General features: G+C 33.0%; 2 protein-coding genes across 3 annotated transcripts in view; one reads left to right on the plus strand and one right to left on the minus strand.

Annotated features, from left to right (window-relative positions):
- Positions 1-23,307, plus strand: part of LOC124530076 — a 267,561-nt gene that overhangs the window by 92,952 nt on the left and 151,302 nt on the right. Inside the window, exon 3 of the mRNA XM_047104065.1 lies at positions 12,326-12,471. Coding sequence (XP_046960021.1) covers positions 12,326-12,471 — 146 coding nt within the window. The remainder of the gene's footprint in view (positions 1-12,325; positions 12,472-23,307) is intronic.
- On the minus strand, positions 2,163-3,427 carry LOC124530077. Of its 2 annotated transcripts, none has more exons than XM_047104071.1 (3): positions 3,313-3,427; positions 2,918-3,074; positions 2,163-2,814 (listed from the first exon to the last, which is right to left on the minus strand). In XM_047104071.1, the coding sequence occupies exons 2-3, from the start codon at positions 3,069-3,071 to the stop codon at positions 2,195-2,197; spliced, it is 774 nt and encodes a 257-aa protein (XP_046960027.1). In that variant the 5' UTR covers positions 3,072-3,074; positions 3,313-3,427; the 3' UTR covers positions 2,163-2,194. The 2 variants fall into 2 exon arrangements, with proteins under 2 accessions (XP_046960027.1, XP_046960026.1); XM_047104070.1 differs by having other exon boundaries at positions 3,286-3,427.

Below are 23,307 nucleotides of genomic sequence, written 5' to 3' on the forward strand. Positions count from 1 at the left end.
GATTATTCGTATTTATTTTCTAACGCTATAATATATTTTTGGTACAGTATTTATTTTTAGAGAAAATATTTATTTTCTACTTTTTTTTAATAATAAATTGTTCAATTAGCATATTGAAAGGGTATTGCTCCATTGATCTTCATCGATACCCGATACCGCAAGTCGTCTATGCGCGTCTCGTCCGGTTCTGATTTATAAGGGACGGAAGGGTTGCAAATACGTTAAGCAACACATTAAAAAAGTACCTTGAAACACACATTACATAAATAATGTGTGTTATATTATTCAATTCGCTAACGTCAATAAAAATATAATGTGATAGATGACTGTGGTGCAAAAGAGGAATTATTACGTAAACAGAAGGTACTTTGCTTTTTTATTTGTATCACTTTTAACATCTTTAATGCAAAGAGCAAATCCTGTAAATTACGTAAGCCCTGGCTCGTGCCTGCCCTCGTGGCCAATGTCAAGGCTGGCGGCTTCGCTGTCAAGAAAAGTTTCTACGTTCCGTTGTGATTTACGCCTATTTGTCTTTCAAAACGCAGATAGAATAATGTTACAAATATAAAACAAACTGTATTTATATTCAAATGATTAATAGTCTTCCTTAAGAGTATTAAATTAAATAACAAAATAAATGAAACGAATTTCATCCTTCTGTAAAACAACGTAATTAAGTTACGGTTCCTTTCATAAAATAAATGGGTTGTTACGTATAAATGGTGTTTGTACATAGTTCCAACGTTCCTTAGTAATTAGTTTCTATGATTTAGTTTTATATATACCTATACATAGAACTACTTCTACTATATATATCCGTATACATTTTTAATTATATTTATTAAAGCTGCGACGACTGTGTAATATTACAACAGTCATCAGATATTCTAGAGCCAAACAGCATTACTTAGTATTATTGTGCTTTGGTAGGAAGGGCCCGTGGTATGTTATATCGTAACTCCTAAGGTTTGTGGCTCATGATGATGTGAGACTGCTTCCTATTTCCCGGAGAGACAATGTCTATTGACGGTGATGCATACTTACCATTAGTTGGCCCATATTTACGTCCGTTTGTCTGTTTTAAAAATAAATTAATTAATAATATCAATTACGAATAAATGATGTATTTGATGCCATCGACTTAATATAAAGCTAAATTTATAATGTCTGAGGAGAGGAGGAGAATGTATTGGAAATTCTTTTAAGTATTGACAGTGTTATTTAAAATGATTTTTATGAGGTACATGCGATATTTAAATAGAATATTTTGTCGTTGAGGGGAATTATTCATTTCTGTTAGACTACAACCTATACAAATAGATATTTTGTTTATTTTTATGAATAAACTAAGCTTAGGATCTAGTTGGATTTCAAAAATTACCATATATTGAGAAAGGTTGTATAAGTAAGTAGCCGCAGCGTAGCCATTTTAAAACCAAGTCGGAATGATATGATATGCATCACTACATAGTCTCTTTCCTGTCCCTGTATCCCTATGTATGCTTAAATCTTTAAAACTACGCAACGTATTTTGATGCGAATTTTTTAATAGATAGAGGGATTCGAGAAAAAGGTTTTTATCTCTAAGAAAAGGAAAATTGAGAAAAGAAACACTGTCAATTTTAGAAGTTTCTACTGTGATGTGAAATTATTGCACCCGTGCGAAGTCGGGGCGGGTCGTTAGTTTATTATAAATAAAAGCTTTAATTGACACCGCCCAATACACTTAAAGTAACGTTTAGCTTCAATTTAGTGGGCCTTGTATCTGACAGAATGCTCTTGCTGATATAACTTTATGTAGATGAGGGCCGTGACATTCGTTTCACGTTCCAACATTACCTAATACTCATTGTTTTGCCAAATTGATTCGTCTTGGTACAAAATTCTGTGGGCGTATTAAGCGTATCTATCTTTTATTTCTTTTCAGTGATGAGACACATATACATTTCATTTATCTTTTATTTTAGCTATTTAGATAAGTGATACATTAGTTTGTTTATTTCAATTTAGAATTACAAAAAACATCTTTTATTTTTATTAATGGCATTGACCATATTATAATAAACTTTCTTTTTAGTTTGTAACGTTTTGAAAAAGGAAGACTAAACCTAGATGATGAACTAACAAGAATATGACGTTATATAAAATAAAATGTTGCACGGTGAGAGTGACACGATTATATTTTAATGCAAAATCACACTATGTTTGATTTAGTATCAGCAGCAGACTTGGTCTCGTCTGCTTTATTTGTGACAAGTTTACTTTTTTCTTGAAGTGCTAAATCTTTCTTGATAGAAGTTATAATTGGTGGAACAAATTTGTTGGACTGAATTTCATTTCTTATTTCTTTATCTCCAACTACTTTTATGATGTCCTTCTTTTTAGTCGTAAATTTGTCAATGTTCATGGGCATTCCTCGTTTCTTCGGGAATATCAAAATTTCTACGGTCTTTGCTTTTGGTTGCATGAAAGGTAAATTTGATTTACTTTGAATGCTGTCAAACAAAAATGGCAGTAATGGGAAGGAATTTTGTTGATTCGCTAAAATTTGGCTTTGTTTCGGCCCGAACTCTAAAAGTATATCTTCTTGTACATTTTCATGTGAATCGCAACAAAGAGTCGAGGTAGCTGGCTCTTTGAAAGAAAACAGGTCATTTCCAGTTAGAATTTTGCTTAAGAGCTCGGATGGGTTGTTTTGTGAAGAATCTCTTAGATATTTTAAACTTGAACATGGGCAGGGTTCCGTTGATAAGGATTCGACTTTTGGACCGAACAATGGACTGAACCCGTGACTGGTAGGTCGCTTTGCAGAATCTAAAAAAGGTGAAAAAATATTTTCAAACACAGCACCTATGTCATATTATAGTATAATACTATTTTAAGAAAATGTGAGTTAAATATAAAAGAAAAGACTAACCTTGAGGTCGGGAGTTAAAGTAGAAAGCAATGTCCATTTTTCCCAAATTAACCAGAGAGTTGGTGACGATGGGCATAGTCTTAAGCGCCTTACCCACGTCCCTGGCGTCAGCTGCAGCTAGCCATGTTAGCAGCGAAGCTAATAGAGGCAGCATAACCTACAAGAGAAAAACCAACAGTAAAGCAATCTTTAAAGTAAGACAGCCGATAATTAAAGTTGATACAAGGATTTAGCTATTAAGAACTAATTTGCAAAAGATCCTAAAATCTTGCAAATTAATTTAGCAAATCTCTTAATCAAAATGACTGTTTAACGAAACTTATAAAGAGCTATTTGAATCGAGACGAATAAAAGTCCTCTTAAGAAACCTTTGTTTAAACAAAAACTTTTAATACGGCGTTTCAGAAGTTAAGGCAAGTTTTGCTGAATCCGTCCGACACGAGCAGTAGGAATAAAAATGCGATTGAAATTCCGTTCGAATCTAATTCAGAACATTTCGCAACATCGATTTCATTGTTTATTGGATGCGAGTTTTATAGTCTACCTTGCGTAACGCTAAATTACCTACAAGTCCACTTAAATTTACATGTCAGAAAAGAATGCACGTTAACTTATGAAAAACAAACACTTTGTATTGATTATTATATTTATTAAAACATATATCACTCTGTTATGACTCTTTATGTTTAATGACATAGGTATTGATACCGCCGTCATAACGAATAAAATGGCATTTGATCCGTACTATAAATAATCGCTTACACAATAGGTGTAATGGGTAAAATTGATATTATGTTTACACATTTTTGTATATAAATGAGCTGTAATAAGTCAATGCTGAACGCATCCGGTCATTCAATTGTGTCATGTATCGTATATGACCGATTAAAACCATGTTAAATAATATTCATTAAAAGTACGCTTTAATTTAGTTTCATCTGTATAATACTTCAGATCTTTCTGCTAATAGATTTCAAATATTTTTAGTAATTAATTGATAGTTTTACAAACAAAAACCAGTTCAGTAATTTCAGAATATTAAAAAAAAAAATTATTCTGACGAGCTATTGTGATCAGAAAATGGTCGTCGATTTTGTAAATAAAATTAAATCTTCAAATAAATAATTCATATTCGTAATCATTAAAGAAAGTAATCCATCGTTTATTATGATTTTATTGGACATCTGTAACGCTCTGGAGAGACCGTACTTAAACGTTTCAGTTTTATGGTGCACTGAAGTGTCCCTGCGAGGTTTATCCCTATTTTCAGCTAAATGCGTTCGACGTTACTCGTGTTGCACGGGCGATAAAATTCATTTAAATTGTATTTATTTATAAACGTCGATTTCAGTAACGGCTCGTAAAACTCCTATATTGCCTTCGGTCGGAAACAGCAAAACGCACGTATGGCCCTCATGTATTTGCCACTCGCTATTCTGGTATGTCATTACTTCCAATTGATTTCATTTTAAAATCCACTGCTACGATGTTACATATTATTTTTAATTTCGTCATGAGTGTATTGATTACTTTATACCAATAAATTCTGGCGTTTTTAGCTGTGTTATTATTTGGCTGTATTAAGACTGCAATTTAAAGATTATTTATGTAAACCAGAATTTAATATTGAAACCTTCACTATACCGAGATTTATTTGAAAGAGCTGCCCATTTCGTTTCTTTTAATTTTCGCCAATAACCATCTGGTACAATCAAAGTAAGTTCACGAAGTTTCCGAGTGCCAATGTCTACTGTAAATTCGTTTAAAATGTAAATCTGACTAAATTTGCTAAACGCCTTAACAATGTTGGGAATACAAATGATGTCAAGTGACTGGATTTATTTGTACGCCCTCCAGAAGCCGATCCTGAATAAAGACGCTTTCATTGGCCAAGTGCTCTTACGGGAATTATTGTGACAGGAGGACGTCATTTAAATATATTTAAAGAATAAGCGTAAATGTACTCGCATCGAGCAAGAACGTTTCATTATCATAATATTAATATTTCTTCTAGATATCTTCAAATTATGTCGTGGGAGGGAACAAATTAAATGTATCTAGTTCATCTTCGACACCTACAGGATCAGTTTTAGATCCAAAGCGAAGAAATGATATAGTTGGCAAAGCGTTTTCAGAACAAAAAGATATTCTACTTGATATGGTAATACTTTGATCTAATAATTATTTTCGACTGCCTTGTTGGTCTAGTGGTTATATATCGGTCCTGGGGTCAATTTCCATGTCGGTTTTGGATGGATTTTTTTGTTCAACGGTTCTCAGTAACAGCATATATCCTGAAAATTTCATGTAGCCCTGTCTCTCAAAAATCATATACAGTCATTGGTCGTGGATCTGAACTCTTTCCGGTATTGTCTGATTTCCCGATCCGTCGGATTATTAAAACAAGGGAACGAAAATGGTCCTTTATTTTCGCACACATTTTTAAACGATATGTCCTGCGTTATTGAGTGGTGTTTCTTGAGATTGATAGTTTTGGCTGATATCGATGGGAACTGGGTTAATTTTCTTGAATTAATATACAAAATAAAACAGCTTGGTTGTGGGAATTTGATGGAATTGAATGTTGTGCAATGCCCTGTAATTAGGTATAACCCACTGATCAGATATTCTACTGGGAAACATCAATACTTGGTATTATAGTATTCTGGTTTGACCACTCACCATTAAGTGACCTAGTTTACCATTCCCGAGTTATATACATTTGCAGTTAGAAGCCAAGTTAAAAGAAGTGCGAGATAAAAAGAAGAAAAAGTCTGATCTGGTTGAAAATCGTAACGACGCTGTGGAAACAAAATGTGAATTGACGCCAAATGATGTAGATCTGAACTTAAGAGCAAATGGAATTGTAGCAGTTGGTGAAACTGATGTACGATTGAAATTTGGAGAATCTGGTAAGGCTCGGTAAATCGACTCAACCATTTTTTGGTATAATATTCATATAGTAATCAATTACATTTTAAATTTTAGGTAACAGTACATTAAAATTTAACGCTACAGGCATTTCCAATATAGGAAAAACGCAACTAAAATTAGATATTGGCGACGGCACGGTCTATATACCGGGGCTAAATAATTTATTAAAAGGTACATTTTGTATTCATTTTTAATTATTTTGAATAAAAATTGAACAATATTGTTATCGAAGGCAACTTTGTCAAGGAAACAAGGTTTAATGTCCCACAACTGGGATAACGATAAAACTATATGAGTACATATAGTCTTATCGTTGTACTGAGGCACAAGCAGGTTTTATAACGATATTATTTGCCATCAAGCAATATCAAGTATAAATAAACGAAGCCGTGACAAGATAGCCCCGTCTGATTGATGCCTTTGATTTGCTTTAAAATCCGTCTGTTATACTTATTGCATTATTAAAGCAAGTGTAACTTTCAATTGTAAATTTTAATTTTAATTCTAATATTTGACATAAAATGATTCAGAACCGTCTTGCTCGTCAATCGAGGTTACATAACTGTTTCTAGTTTCTTTTTACTTATATTTTAAAATATAGATTAATAAAATTATAGACGTCCTTGCACACTCTAGGTTTTTCAGACCGTCCAAATCCGTGCGAAAAAAAAGTTAAAATTAACAACGAAAATGAAACCAACAATGACATCAACTTAGATGACACATCTCAATTTAGGAGGAGCATCGAGTTTAACAATACGCTTTTGCTTAACGATGTTAATGAAACATCGAGCACTGAAACAACACCCCAATCACAAATAATAAACGCTACTGAAGTCAACTTATTAGGTTCAGATGATCCCGCTACGGAAACAGCGGCTGAGTAGAATATTGGTGCTTATAAATCAATAAGTAAAGATATTACAAATATAATAAAAATTGTTTTCTTAATATTTGTAGTTATTAAGACATCATATCTTAATATAAAATTCATGGAGTAATGTACCAAATACTTTTCTATCGTTGCCTTATTGTATGAGTGAGTCTTATAATCTCACCAATGTTTTATGAGACCAATGACTTATTTGTGAGATGTAGATTCCAAGATATCTCATGAACTGCTGGAAAATCCTTATATTTGAAATGGCTGAATTCTAATCACAAGAAATTAAAACGACCAGAAATTTTGTTTTAGAAGTTTTATTTTAAATATATCAGAAAACGCTTTATTTTTTATTTTTATAATTATAACAACAAACCTATTATTATCAAAACCAAAGTAAATTGTATTTAAGTCAACTCAGAAGTAAATAACTCATTAATTGACACATTACAAGATACATCGAACAGTGTTTATTTTAGCTACTCAGCTCATTATTGTGTTTTCGTTATGTAACTATTGTTGTATTAATATGTTTTAAATATATAAGTACGTAGACATTAAACTCTTAGATATGATTTTAATATTATTTGCTATTTAAGTCATGTTTCGAAATACAATCAAAATTATATTAATTCAAAATAGCGTATTTAATATAAGATGTTGAATTCTTTATAACATAAATATTTTCAAAGAATTCATGAAAATTTTTCTTGAATATTACACAAAATGATAGGCGAGCTTTACAGTATCTCAGCGATGCTGAAGAGTCTTGAAGATCGTCGGCATAGAGGCAGCAAATTGTCGTTCAATGACCCAAGTTGGCTCCTTCATTAGGTATTCATTTTAATGAGCTAAAGAGAGTCGTATCTTGATAATTTATTAATTTTAATTAAATTTCATAAATCATTTCTCTTTCTTATTAATTATTTATTTCTTTGCTGATAGATTAATCTATAGATTCTAATAATGTTTCTATAGTGAGTTATTTAGCCTGTTTTTAAAATAAATCAGTTTATTAATTGTCATTTCGTACTAACAAAACACAAGAGTAATTAAATAACGGTCTTAATCCTCCTGGACTGCGAGGAATTTATAAATGTCCCGGTATTTATATTAATTCGTAGAATTTGTCAAATTGAAATGAGAGGAATACTTACATTCTGGCAAATTCAAGATGGCGCACGAAATTTGAGGAACGATTCAGGTTATTGAGGCAATGAACCTAGACTCTATGTGATAGGTATCTGTTTTGATCAGTTGGGTTGGTTGAAAATAATAATAATGAAAGTAAAGTGTGCAGGTATATTGTTTTTATTGTATGGCGTAGCGAGCCAATGTGATATTGGCAAAATGAAAATATAACCAGTTAAATGTATTTATTTGAATTGCAATTAGCAATCAGATATGGAACAAAATGTGAAACAATACTGCCAGAGGCGATTATTTGGAGTTTACTATCACTACTTGTTAGGGTTTTCTGCATATTAGAGACTGTATGGGCACTACTCACTCATTAATTACTTTATTTCATATTTTGAATAGCTGTGTTTCAGTTTAAAGAATTCTTCAACGAGCCAGTTGAACTTATGTGTCGATCAGACTTTTAATATGCTGTCTACAGACGTTGGACCAATTATCATCAGATTATCCAATCGTCTCTTTTGAATTATATTATGTCAAAGAACCTTTACTTTGACTGAATATAAGAACTGAAGTCCACTCATATTAACACTCAAATGCGCAGAATTTGTACAATTAGTTTATTTTTAAAACCTCTGGCATCAAAGGAGACCGTTTATTACGTGACCTGAGAGTTGAGTGATAAACGAGGCGCTTACATACAAAAAATATTTTTGTAATATTACCTCGAGAGAAAATTCGAAACTTGAATTTTCCCCGGCGACCGCAGGCATTGCGAGACACGTCTTTTGTGTCTTGCCTTTCCTTCCCTTGTTATCAAACTTGATTGCATACTTGTAAAGGTATAAGAACGCATTGTCTTCAAATATTAAAGGAACAATTAACATTTTTTTTTTAATTTCGTCAACTTTGTATGCCAATATAAGATAAAACAACAACAGGTCTGGGAGGTCGTACAAAATCGCCTCATTTAATTTACAAGATATGCTTTTTGCCTTTAACGGTAACGGTCTCGTTAAGCTGGTGGCCAGATCTTAATTTCGAGGATTTCAAACCAAACCAATCCAAAATACAATTTAATGTCATAGAGTTTAGATACCACAGAGTAGAAATATAGATTATACTAAGAATCACCGGCAAGAATCTCAGCTGTTACACTTTTGCAATAACTCTTGTAAAACAAAATTTGAAACGGATGAAGTCGCAAGGCGTTTTTAGTTTTTTATGTTTTGGATTCATAACAAAGACAGTTTTTATAACAACAGCAGATGTTTATTATGAAAATATTGTATGATTAACAACTAATTGCAAACATTTTAATATAACATTTTATTATTACAATCTATTCATTCGAGAATGTTTCCTCGATATAAACTCCATTGTAATAATTCTTTATTAACGGTTTGCGCTCGTCGACCACAGATGGCGCAGAGTGATGTTTAATATTTATACGTGCTATCCATTTCAGCACATTGATCGTCTTCAACAACTTTTTGTTGTAAAATAAAACAACTCACATAACATTAAATTTATACCACTATATTAATTAACCAATCGATACATTTTATTTATTACTTTTACAGCCAATATCAGAACTTCGTTTTCAGTCCTAACTCCCCGTTCAAAATCAGCCGCCTTTTGTTTTTCTCGTGCCAGGCAGTACCAGCACGCCACGAGAGGAAGTCACAGGAATGCCCCAATACAGTGTCGATAACCGAATCAATAATCATACTAATAAATTTTATTTCAATTTTAAAAAAAACGTATTTAATATTCAAAGCCGTACTAAATATTATTATTTTAATTAAAATAATCATATTTATTACCAACGCTATTATATGCAGCCAGCAACCAATCGTATAAAAATTCTTTGCAAACAAGGTGATCCAATTAAAATTTCCACAATTCCTGTAGCTTATAAAAATACTCTTATGAATAAGTAAGTTAGGAGTAAGTTTAAATCATTTATTCATAAAACCATATAAAGATTACAATATGGATTTTATTACAAACTGAAATGAATATGATTATTACGTTATCTTTGGTAACAAAGTCAGACTTCTGGCAGAGTTTGTTTGCTTTATTATACAATAAGTCAAAGTCAATATAAAATACTTACGAGGCATGACTAATTAAACTAAATTAAGTCATGTTTCGTATCACATGAAATCTTTTACATTATTTTATTTAGCAGCCAGTATGAAGTGAATAAAAAATCATGTTTTTGCTCACTCGCGGTAATACTTTATGGCAACAGTAACGCTGGAGTATTTGCATAAAAGCCCAAGATGATGGGCGCTATAAAAACATTGTGGATCGTTAGACTCGGATAATAGTATCAACAGCAGTAGCCCAAGGGCGGCGAGAGTGTTCGTACACTCTCGCGGCGGGAAAATAAAAAACACATTATAAAGAACTTCCTAATAAGACATAGAATTTTTCTTTACCAAAAAAAACTTATAATAATATTAAAAACAATAAACTGCTTCTCTCATATAAAGGTCTTGTGTAAAGAAATATACTTCTATTTAAATAAATTAAGGCAAGCCCTTTTCCTTACGACCTTTTTCTAAACCTCTGGACAGGAGATGAATTACAAACCCTAATTAGGCTGATGGAAATTCAGTGGTACTTGTCTGGGTTCGAATCCGCAACTATTAGTTAATATGGACGCGTTCTTATCACTGGGCCATCTTAAATTGATTCTGTAAACTGTTCAGTTGGGGGATGGTCTCATACAAATGTGATAGGCTTTTGTTCCACATCTACCCTTTACCTAATAGTACGAGATGAAAAAACTAAATATGTAAAGTCTGATTTATTGAAACTATGAGAAAAACTTTCCAGCTATCGGAAACTCTTTTCGTTTTATTTTACTGATATTTTCATTTTAAACACTGAAAATTTAACGAAAAGGAAAGTTTTATAGCATATAAGTTACGGGTTGAAATCTAGAAATGACCCGAGCGCCCCACCCGTGACACCGAAATCGTCTGCGAAGCAATATTATATTGGTTTAGTTTGGAGTTCTCGTTTCTCATTTTATAGTTTTCTCTTAAAATGTCCCGTGAAATTTATCACGAATTTTCTTGATCAGCGCTGGACATTTTATTTTATAGAAAGTGGCCTTTTGGTGAGTATTATGGCAGTAGGTACTCTTAAAAACAATAAATTATAAAAGATGTGTATAATCAACTAAAACATTACAAAAGAATTACGGTTTAATCACACAAGAGATCAAAAATGACATTCAATTACTTTTTGGTATGGTATTGCGCAAACCTGTGTCTGGGAATGGCACTCTATCACCGAAATTACATTAGAAACCTCAAAAATTGTCAGTGGTTCTTTCCTATCACTCTATCTACTAAAACAATCGTATTAAAATTCGTACAATATTTTTAAATATAGATATTTAAGCACAATGACAGACAACGGGAAGCGACTTTTGATTTTATTGTATTGTTATTTAAAATTTTGTTTAATATATTTTAAATAGAATGTAACTATTAATTTGAGTTTTATAAATGAGTAACTTCATATCGGTACGACCTTTGGGTAATAAAATGCTGTCGGTGCAGATGAGAATGCATTACCACAGTACATAAATTATAGTAACTCGATATACCAAATCGCTTACGTTAGTAGCGGACGAAGTTCCAGAGAGTTTCCTATAGTCGCAGGTACCTCGCTTCTCAAAGATGTAAGCACTATCGCTTCCGATAGTAAACTGGCTGCGCCGTCTAGCATCTCGCTAATAACAGAGTTATTATTTTAATTGGGAAACATATTTGAATATGTAGAGTTTGTGCCAACTGTTATTGTGATCGTCGAACTTTATTAAAGTCTCCTTTTTCGTGTAAAAGGTAGGCGGACGGACACGTGGGCCACCTGAGTCCCCACCGCCCATACAGTCCCCAGTGCAAGGAAATAAAATTGTTTTGACACATACAAATTTAAAACTTTGTGAGTGCCTTTTTGCGATGAGTTATCTTAATATGTATTAAGTGTGTCAAAAATCATACATCCTCAATATCTATTGAGCATGTAAGATGTATGTCCCTTGTGCCTGTAGTTACACTGTAGAATATCTGATGAGTGGGTCTTACCTACCCAAATGGGGTTGAACAAAGCGCTATTACCAAGTAAATGTCTGTTTATCTCAAAACAGGCATCCAAATTTTTTTTAATATAGTTATTGCAAAAATATATCTATATATTTACATAGTCACATTTGTCCACAGAAACCGAAAATTTAGAAGCTATATCGTTACTTTCAGATGCTTTACTCGTTTACTTTTAATCGGACTTATTCAATTTTAATCGGAACACTGCAATGCAAATTACTGATGATCGAACGTAGAGGTAGAATAATTGACAAACAGTTCTTACCCAGAATGGTGTTATTAGTAACGTTTAGATATCTTATTGTAATTTATTTTCATGTGTAGTGCGGCGGCAGCGTCCGCGGCGGCGGTCGACCCCTTCGTCGGGCGCCGAGGACCGCCACCGCTGCTGCGCTCGCGCACGCTGCCTGCCATCATTGCGCCCGGCTTTTCAATATTGCATGCTCAAATCGACCCGCAAAGAACTACAGGTAAGTTTTTAGAATTTTAATTACGTATATATTTAAAAACGCACAATATACTTGTATCACATGTATAATTAAATAGATTATCAATCTTTCACGCTAGGAAGTAAACATTATAAATATTAAAAAAATATATTTGTGGTTACTTGTGATTTTTAATTTTGTCCCATATCTCAATCTGTGTACTGTGCTATGCATTGTTAAGGAAGCAAGTGTCGTCTCGGGTAGCGGCGAAGTTGTAACGTAACTATGTTAAATTCGACAATCAATAAGCAAGTTTCACGCTTCTCTATTGAATATAGATTTTAACTTTGAATTTGTAACGCGGGAAGTGATTGTTTTCTAATGTTATCGTGTTTTAGATTTAATATACTACTTAGGAAGCGTTTGTGACGAATCTGACGAAATAATCATGTTAACGTTGTTTCCTATAAATTGTTATATTGAAATAGACTAAAATATTAAAATATAAGTCAAACCTCACCTTCTGCGTGATATGGTGATATGGTATTCGAGGAGATTCTTTAAAGAATAACGCAGCATCATTGGCAAGTGCCGTCAGGTGCGGGGATTCCTCGCATGCTGATTAAATAAGGTATGAATACATAACACTTCACGTTGAATAATATTTTCATACGTTATATTAACTTAAACTACCTTTTGCTCCTTATTTTCTAGTCTCGACTAAAATTTGGATCATAATTAAACGAAATGTCGTTTATTGTATATTTGACATATCATATTTCTGCACCAAATGGATTCGTATTTCGTACCAATGTTATTTGAAGATCAAGACAAATAAACAATTTCGAAAAAAGATTAATATATACTTCTAAGTGAACTGGGTTTCCGTTTACAGTTGCGTCGTAATGGTTCTATCATTCGGATTAAAGCGACCTGAATCATGCCGTGGCGTGTTTTAAAGCCGTTACGAGTGGCGCTGTTCAGTCGGTGAGTTCAGAGAGCACGCGATGTTGAGTTGCTTGCAGACACTTAGATGGACTCCGCTGAGACAATAGGCTGGTGCGATGGTTACATTGCAAGTTACTGTTAGTTAAGACCTCAAATATTTGCTTAACATTATCTCTACATAGTATAAAACGAAGTCGCTTTCTCTGTCCCAATGTCACGAATGAAACGAATTGTGATACGGTTTTTTAAGAGATAGAGTCATTAGAGAAGTAGGTTTTTGGCTGTTTCAAATATCAAGAATATGTTTATTACTGTAAATTGTAAATTGATATTATAAAAAAAAATCCCGCTGAGTTTCTTTCGCCGGTTCTTCTCAGGTCTGAGGTATTATATTCCGAACCGGTGATAGATTTTCGACAATCAATAAGAAAGTGTAAACACTTCTATTTTGAATAAAGGTTTTTGACTTTGACTTTGTACATAATACATGGAAAATATAGTAAACAAACTGATGATTTTAGAAATTTGTAACGTGATTTTGTAAATAAATAAATTCTGTAGTATATTTAGTATCAGTATTGCACCCGTGCGAAACCGGGGCGGGTCGCTAGTTTATAAATAAATACGGTGATATGATTCTTTATATTTTTATAAAACAAATAGAAAATAATTCCGACTCGTTGATCTAAGTCACATCGGCAAATCCCGAGATCCCGAGATCATTGGATCCCGTAGGCCAATGTAAGTTATACGGTTCTTCTCAAAATAACATGTAGTATCATCCTGGTATTAGGAAGTTGGCAGTCATACTCATATGCGTCGGAAAATACGTAAAGATGTTGATCTTTACCTCATGACATTGTGGGCGCTATCGCCCTTGCCGCCATCAAATCACGAGAGTGATTAGGACAGTATATGGAGTTCACCTGTGTTTTTAAGCAACTTCTGTGCTATATAATAAATCTTTAAGAATTGATTAATAATTGCGAACGACTTATCGATCAAAATTGAACTTCACGAAAATGAATAATTACTGAGTTTCTTGCCGATTCTTTCGGTTGGATCTTCACTTAGTATATTTGTAAAATGACGATTCAAAAGTAATTGAATTAAGTGTATTTTGATTTAATGTTGAGATATCACAATTTTAACTTAACAGCACATGTTGTTGACTTGAAATCGAGGCTTTCAATTTCCTTTATATTTTATTTTCTTTAAGTTCTTGCGTTCCTTTAACGTGGCGGGACTTCACCACAGAGTCACATGCAGGTTTCCTCACGTTTACCTTTACTGCGAGGCACGGGATACTAATAAACTACAACTAATTAATAATAACGTCACTACGTTCAAATGATACAATTACTTCGATTGAAAGTATGTGTCATTAAAAGCCTCAAAGCAAATTAGTCAGTTCAATTTGTTTAAAGAATTTGGATGTTGTACAAATATTTGAGGTGACAAATAAACTCCAGTATTTTGGAGAGTACACTCTTCCCCAGTTAGGAATTCAATAGCGGTCTCTGTTTCATTTGTGTATTATTTTTTCCAATTCTTCGTAGCACCTCTCTGTAAAAATATCCGGTGAATAATTTTGTCACAAGCAAAGTAATAAAACTTACATACGATTTTGAGTGAAAGAAAACACCTTGGGCGATACATTGACGCCTTCATATCTGATAACATACTTCAGCATCAGAATTAATGTCTTAATTTTATTTAGAACAGTTTTATTATTTTGGTTGAGTAATAATTACACATATTGGTGTATGTGGTGGGTATGGAAATTTATGGAAAAGAGTTCGCAGCGTACCGCAGCGTATCTTCATAATAGGTTAGTAGGCATAATGGGTTTCGGAGCAAGGTCCATTTTGTCACCTTTAATTATACATCTACGCACATATGTTAAACTTATAATTTTTGAATTTTACACATTCCCATTGAGCATGATCTTTTTGGTTGATTTTGACTGGCATCTCTTGGTGAGGTGATGGTGAGCAAACCATTGACATTTTGAATTTTCATTTCAAGGCCATCCACTGGCCTTCAAAATTAAATGTCAGTCTATTAATAATATTGCCCATAAAGGTTGCTTTAATTCCATTCTTTCATTCTTTGCAAATTACATTTAATTTTCTATCTGTCCGCCAATAAAATTTACTGCATCGTCTGTGACTCACTAAGCTCATTCCTGCTTTCAACTTGCATAAGGGCAATAACAAAATAATCCTACACAAAGCCACAAAACGTAAATTTTAAAGCCTGTTAGACTTAAATTGATGAGTTTCAGGGTCTCGTAGGTTCAAGGTAATTCCTATTAGATAGATAATCTTAATACACTCAGTACATATCCATTATCTCCATTAGTTTCAGATAGTGACATCAAATTATAGCCTTATAACTAATATAATTAATTATCTGTCAAACTTAATATTCCATTATTCTATGTTCTAACTTCTGTTAATGTTTTGTGTGTTACGTTATCGGTATGTCGATGAAAATGATGATGCTGATGATACATTGGAATTTGTATTGTATTATTCGAAAATCAAACTAAGATAATTAAATTTGAGGTCAGCGAGAACAGTATTCCGATCACGTCAAATGTCCAAAGGGCCAATATTATATCCTTTGGAGCGAATTGAATTGAAAGCATTCGCTTCGATGAGAAATTTGCTATCGCTGCAAACAGACGTCAAAATATATCAAATCTGGCAAAGCATTCAATTGAATTCAGTATATTAACTTTTAAAAAGAATACGTTTATGATAATAAAAGTATTATTTATTGCACAGCATAAAGACGATATTTATATTTATATTGGTCTCAGTATATAGACCACAGCACACTATGTCGCCATAAACTGACCAATAAGATTTCGCAGAGGAAAATGGTAGATTTCAGAATCGGTCAAATTGGTTGAAGATCGATTAGGTTTGTGACCTTGAATTTAATAACAACCTATGATCCTATGTGGTTCTAAATAAGTAACTACTTTTTTATTTCAAAACTTTGCTAAAATGCAGAATAAGATAAATAAAATATATATCTATATATATGTAGTAGCTTATTAGCGATTTCTTGATATCATATTCGTATCAGAATGGAAGAGAAAAACTGTGACATATTTTCATCCATAAGATGGCATTACACCGTGAACACACGTGGAAGACTCTTCAGGATTATTGTTACGTCCCTTGTTCCTGTAATCACCCTGATTGGCGCGGTAGAGCGACTTGCGTCGGTGGTGTTGCTTATGTTTGGAAAGACAATAGGCTTGTAGACCGCTATCTGAAATATTTATTTCATCACACATTCTTCGAAGACATATTAGTTTCGACGTTTATATGCATACATCAATCATCCTTAGGGTTTGTCGACCATTTGTCGTATTAAACATGAAGCACATATGAAGTTAGGTTAGGTTATGCATTGTGAGTAATAGTGAGAAAGAATGATGAGGAAACTATGAATGATGAGGAAACTATCTTATGTATAGAAAAAAATGATATGTATGTATACCGACTCTAAAACATAGGTGTCTCCCAATCCGCATTAAAGTACCTTAGTGCAATCTTCAATTCTTCATTTCTTAAAGCCAGAGCAGATACTTGCCCACAAATGGAATAGTAATAGTTTTAGGCTTGTGCTACAGAATTTTAGTTCAAAATTAGTTTGATTTGTTCAAGAATGAAGCTTAAAAAAGTCATACGATTACCTTTTTTATCGGCAAGATATCGTTCGGATAACAAGGTATTTAACATAATATATTAAGAAGCAAAATAGATTTGACTCACTTAAAAATCTCGTCAAGGTAATATAGATTTAAATTAATGTTAACTAACATAAAACAATAGCATCCCAGTTGTTTAAAGTTATCTAAATGAATCAATTATTTTAAGTCAATAAGAATGCCTCAATGCATCGCGCACCCCTTCCCACTTTTATTTATCAAGGTCAGTCAAAATATTCCAAGGTGTCGTGCTTGGAATCACACTTTGAGGTTTTGTACATGTGTATCGTTAACAAGAGTCGGTGCGTTACTTGTATCGGATAACTGATTACAACAAACTTAAAATGAGGCGGGCTCATTAATATTACAGCAGTTAATTGCTATAACTATAGAAAGAATGTGAAGGACGAACACGACAACTTCAGGGATAGTTTAACATCGCTTCCATAAATCTCGAGCACACAGGTGTATTTAATGGATTCTAGCCTCTAGACCAGCCAAATATATTGCCGCTTACGAAGGCTTAAGGTATAATTTTCACCGCGACTATACCTGTATTACACTATATTTCTGTTACATCCGGGGACATAAAAAAATATCGTTCATAGTTATTCGTAGTGAATATTGCTTAATGCGCAATGCCGTCGATGATATTCTTACGGTAAATAAACAGTTAGTTCCGAACAATCAGAAATTTTAGGAAAATGTCCATTTTAGTTTTTCGATCGACGTGACTTTATAAGTTGACGATGTAAAAAAATAATCTGATAAAAAATGTTCATGTTGTTGTGTGTAAGATAATCTTCGGATGTAATATATGTACATACATTTTGGTAGGTAAAATTTATAACAATATAATGTTATGTAGTTGTAAAGGAAGTCTTGTAAAATGTATCACCTTTTAATATTACCTAGATAATATTAAAATACCTGTTGACTTCCAAGCAGGATACATTAATTGAAATAATTGTATTTAATTAACACGACGCTGTATTTTTTAAATGTTAAAAAAGAGTAACTACTGAGTTTCTTGCCGGTTCTTCTCGGTAGAATCTACTTTCCGAACCGGTGGTAGCTTCACTTAATTGTAAAATGACGATTCAAAAGTGCTTATAAAAGCCTACTTGAATAAAGTTTATTTTGATTTTTGATTTTGAATAAGAAACACCTAAGGCGTGAAAAGATCGCTTCCAAGTGGTTATTTCATTTTGGAAAACAACCTTATCAGGTCAGAGGTAACTTTTTTCCGAACCTGTTTCGAATAAGGCCGGCAACATACCTGCAAGCCCTCTGGTGTTGCAGATGTTCATTTTGGCGGTAGTCACTATCCATCAGGTGTGCCTCTTGCTCGTTTGCCACCTATGTCACAAAAAATAAATAAATAAGTATACGGCTTTTATACTGAACAACAATTTTGACTTAACTATGTACCGAGCCCTACCTTAATGCACACGAATATCTCCGAGACCTAGATATTTCAACAAGAAAATAAAGATATTATTTTCCTCTCATGAATGCGTGAGTGCTATGGCTGTCACTGAAATGAGCATTCGTGAAGACCAAATGGCTTATGTATTCAAAACTCTGGATACAGAAGAGAATGTTTTTGTCATTATTTACTTTGCAAATTAACTTTCCTTACGTGGCGTGAAAGTCTGTTCTAGCGCAGTATAACTTACCCTATTTCGAAAAATATTTTAAATATATAAAGGGCGTTGGATAGATTTGTACAAAGCTGTCCAATGGGATGGGCTAGATTGCATGTTTTGCGAATTTATGGCTGTAACGAAACTTTGGTAATCAAGGTAAATACCACAAAGTACATTAAAACTGAAACAAGCACCGATAAGGCATGTTTAATTGTCTAGAAAATATAGTCGTCGTGCAGAAACGTAGCCTCGAAAAACGCTTTGGATCACCGCCAGCCACTTAGACTTGCAAATACTATGATATTTCTATTTTAGTCGAGCCATTGGATTTTTTATTTCAATTTTTAGCACCATGTCGCTTTATAAAAAGAAATATTTTCTTATAAAATTGATACTCTAAGCAAATACCTTCCGATGTTTAGAGGTCAACATTATACATTTAATCATTCCTTAAAACGAAATTGTGTCAGTCCTTATGAACGTCAATTTAAAAAAAAAACATATTATTTCAATCTATACCTCACGCATTATTGTGGAGACGGTTTTGAATTGATTTTTTACTTTTTCATATAAATAATAATCTATTATAAAACATGATTTGACATCATTAACTTTTAATTAATTAACCAATTGATTACATTTTTAGCTGCCTACAAATACATACATTATATTACAAAATACAAAGTAAGCTATTGATAAATTGCATTATTATTAAGTGTATATTAAAACGTTATTGCCTACGTTGGTGACAAGGTTCGTTTTTTGCCCAGAAGTTCAAAATTGTGATTCACTTGGGAAAAGATTTATACAGCAACTATTTTTAATGAATATGTCTAAAATTTATATCAATAAATTAAATTTGTTTAAAATATAATAGTTAATAATTTCACCTTGCAACCAATGTATTTTTTTCTGATTAAATATGATGGTATTTAATTTTAATTTATGTTAGTAATATATGTATATCTTTGGTTACAACTAGGTAATACATATCTAATAGAAAAGTAAAATTTTATAAGAGTATTTTTAGGAAGTGCATTCTCGTCGAAAATTCTTGTTGTCAGCTAACGACGCCGGCTGCATTCAGAGATGCGGCGAGCATAATGGGATCCGAGCCATCTGCAGCACAAAAAGAATTTTCATTGGCTGCGATTTGTTTACGCTGGAGCCCGGGTACGGTATTCAAAATACTATGCGATAGCTTCAAATGCGACAATTCCATTCTATTTTCCGTAAAGGAGAATTGTCTCATATGACTACGTATTTGGTCTTTTCGTCATAAGGTTCATACCCCGATGTCTTGGGTTCTAACCCATGGCGACCGATAAAACCTATTGGGTTTTATTTTCGAATTAATAAATTATAGTGAAATAATAGAGAGTGCACTTATGTTTGCGAAAAGTTTTGTGCACAAACCGAGGTGGTGGTAGTAATGTAGATGGGCGGGCCATTTGACTGTAGTAATCACCACTACCCACAGACATTGGCGCTGTAAGAAATATTCACCAACCCCCACAAAACACCAACGCGCCGCTGTTATCTCCCTTGTACTTGCAGTCACACTGACTCACCCTTCAAACAGAAACACGATAATACCAGTATAGCTGTATAAAGTGCAAAAAAAAATACAAATAAAGTACTTGGAAACTCAATGCTACTGAACCGTATTCGAACCCGCTCTCTACTATTGAAATCGAGGGTCTCTGCCACTTGACCGAGATCATTTTTTGTTTATATAAATTAATTACAAGTCAGTATAAAAGGGTAGTCCTGTAATGGACAGATGAAAGGGGAGAACTTATATATTTAGAAGGGATGAAATGAAATCTGTACGTTGAACTGACCCTTTGTTAAAAGTTCACGTAAATTTAGCTTTGATTTAGTTTGTAACGAAATGCGATTTATTTAAAGAAACAAGATTCATTTTACGGATTGATTGAGCGGAACTAAATTTGTGTACCTATGCCTGAATGCCGCGGTTTCTTTTGAAATTGAAATGTCAAATTTAGTTTGGATATTTATATTAGAACTAGCGCGCACTGGTAACTCTTGTCACGGTGACTGTTTCGTCGCTCTTGTCAAATCCGTGAATATGTACAGATGCAGACCCAATCTTTACGTCGTAATGTGCGCGCACCTCCATACATATTCCTGGACTCGACAAGAGTGACGAAACAGTCACCGTGACAAAAGTTACCAGTGCGCGCTAGTTCTAACATAAATAACTTGAACAGTAGTAACTCTTCAAGATAATAAATCTTTATTAATATTGTAAATTTGAAGTAACTCTGTCTGTCGTTCTTTCACGGCCAAACCTCTGAACCGATTTTGATGAAATTTGGTATGAAGCAAACTTGAACTCCGAGAAAGGACATAGGATACTTTTGCCTGATACATGACAACAGACACCCTAAAACGCGAACGAAGACGCGGGCGACTACTAGTTATATATAAAATAAAAGATAAAATTTATGAAAGATTTTAAGATCGATTTAATTGAAGCGTTTATCGATCACTTCCGATCTAAAGTTTAACAGTTTTTTGACATAAAACACCCACGTGTACTAAACTTCAGTTTTATATATTTAATAAAAAACGCATTAAATTGAATTTATGTTTCTAAATTAATTATCACATAACAACATTTTATAGATATTACTGGAATATCCAAGACTAGAACAATAAAAATCGTATTGACTTATACCGAACCGTAACAATGCTCGCGGGTGCAATCAATACATATAATAAAGTTGGAGTGTCTGTTTTTAGTATTAAATAACCGCGTTATTAAATACATAATATTATATATGTATAAGCCGATATCTTTAGCTAAAATTAAAAAGCCTAATTTACTCCTTATTACATCAGCTTTCTGCCGATGAAGATCCCATCAAAATCGGTCCAGCTGTACCAGAGATTAGCCAAAGTATACCATGTATTCACACAAATGCATTCAGCAAAAAGCGGTTATTTTAATATTACAAACAGATACTCCAATTTTATTGTATGTATAGATTTATTTAATAACGTTTATTTGTTTATGTTTGTATAAATACTTATCATAAATTATATTTTAGTATGAAACATAAATCAAAATATGTCCACGGATTAGTGATTGAAATTTGGATAATTGTAACGGCAAGGTTAAAATTCCATTGTTACTGCCGACCGCGCAGTTATCCGACCACCCGTTTCGCAGCGGATATTTGGATACGACGATATTATCTTCTAATTTTATTCGAATATTAAAATATTTTTCTAAATAAAGAACGAGCGGAAATAGTTTCACGAGTAACCAATATTTTTATACTCATTTGTAATATATAAAAATAATTACTATGAGTGTAAATGACAAGATTGGTAATAGATATTCGTTACTAGCTGATGCTGATTCGGCAATACCCTCGCGAAATGTATAAAACACAAACTTTCAAACCCCGTTTTACCTCCTTAGGGAAGGAGCTTCGTAAGATCAGTGATTAGCGGAAGTCTATATAGGATCCTATAGAGGATCCTTCCAAATTTCGATTCTGTAGTTGTTATAGTTTCAGAGATTTCGTGACTAATAACAAATAATAATAAGACAGTGAGTGGTATTTTGCTTTAGCTCTTGGCTCTTAACTCTTAACCTTTGATTTTCTAGTGAAATATTTTAATACATTTCATAGGATTTGGATAGCGTTAGCCATGTGAGTACGAAGACAAGTTTTCTAGAAAACGCCGCCATAGTTTGGCCATTTTGTACAAAATATTTATGAATATATACCTTCCTAGCTCATCGCTCTTTTAATTAAAAGCACTAATTAGCGCAAACTGTATCAAAATCTGTTGAGTGGTTTAAAAAAACAACGCAGAGATACACACGACACATTTACAAATAAAAAGTTACGACATATAAACTAAATCTATAAACTGCGGACTTATCCATGAGCCTGAATCAAACTATCATCTATTAAAATAATGGCTTGATACAATCGAGTGTTTCTAAGACGAGTCGTTGTTAGTCATGCCAATTCATTTGAATAATCTTTTCGACAGAAAAAATATACAATTCATAACTATTTGAACTGGTAGATTTAAGTCATACTGTATAATGAGAAAATATTTAAGTTTAGAAGGAATTCCAACTGTTTTCAAAGTCAGTACTTTACTACATTACAAATTATTCAATTCAGATCAAATATTTATACAAAAAAATATATAATAAACGAAAATTATAACCTTCATGTAGACCTTCGTAGAGTTCATTGAACCTCATGTCCTACGGAGTACCTTTCCACCGTTATCTGTAAACAATTCAAACGAAACATTTAATTTATTTTTTATTTCTTTAAATTCGCGCGCCCGAACTTGTATTTATTTTTAATTTACACTTTAATTTGTTGTGAATCGTTCAAAAATGTATGTCGCATTCGTTCGAGTTACGCGTTTCATGCATTTACACACGCTTGTAGCAATGATACCTTATTTTATTTATTTTTTATTATGGACGTTATTTTTTTTGTAACGTATAAGAGATGATAATAAAAACAGGAAGAACTGTATTATGTA

This window comes from Vanessa cardui, chromosome 5 (assembly GCF_905220365.1).
Source record: "Vanessa cardui chromosome 5, ilVanCard2.1, whole genome shotgun sequence".
NCBI lineage: Eukaryota > Metazoa > Arthropoda > Insecta > Lepidoptera > Nymphalidae > Vanessa > Vanessa cardui.

Coding starts and splice junctions, on each gene's coding strand:
- LOC124530077 (XM_047104071.1), bottom strand. CDS start 3,071: ATGCTGCCTCTATTAGCTTCGCTGCTAACATGGCTAGCTGCAGCTGAC. Junction 2,815..2,917: donor CTTTAACTCCCGACCTCAAG/GTTAGTCTTTTC, acceptor CACCTTTTTTAG/ATTCTGCAAAGCGACCTACC.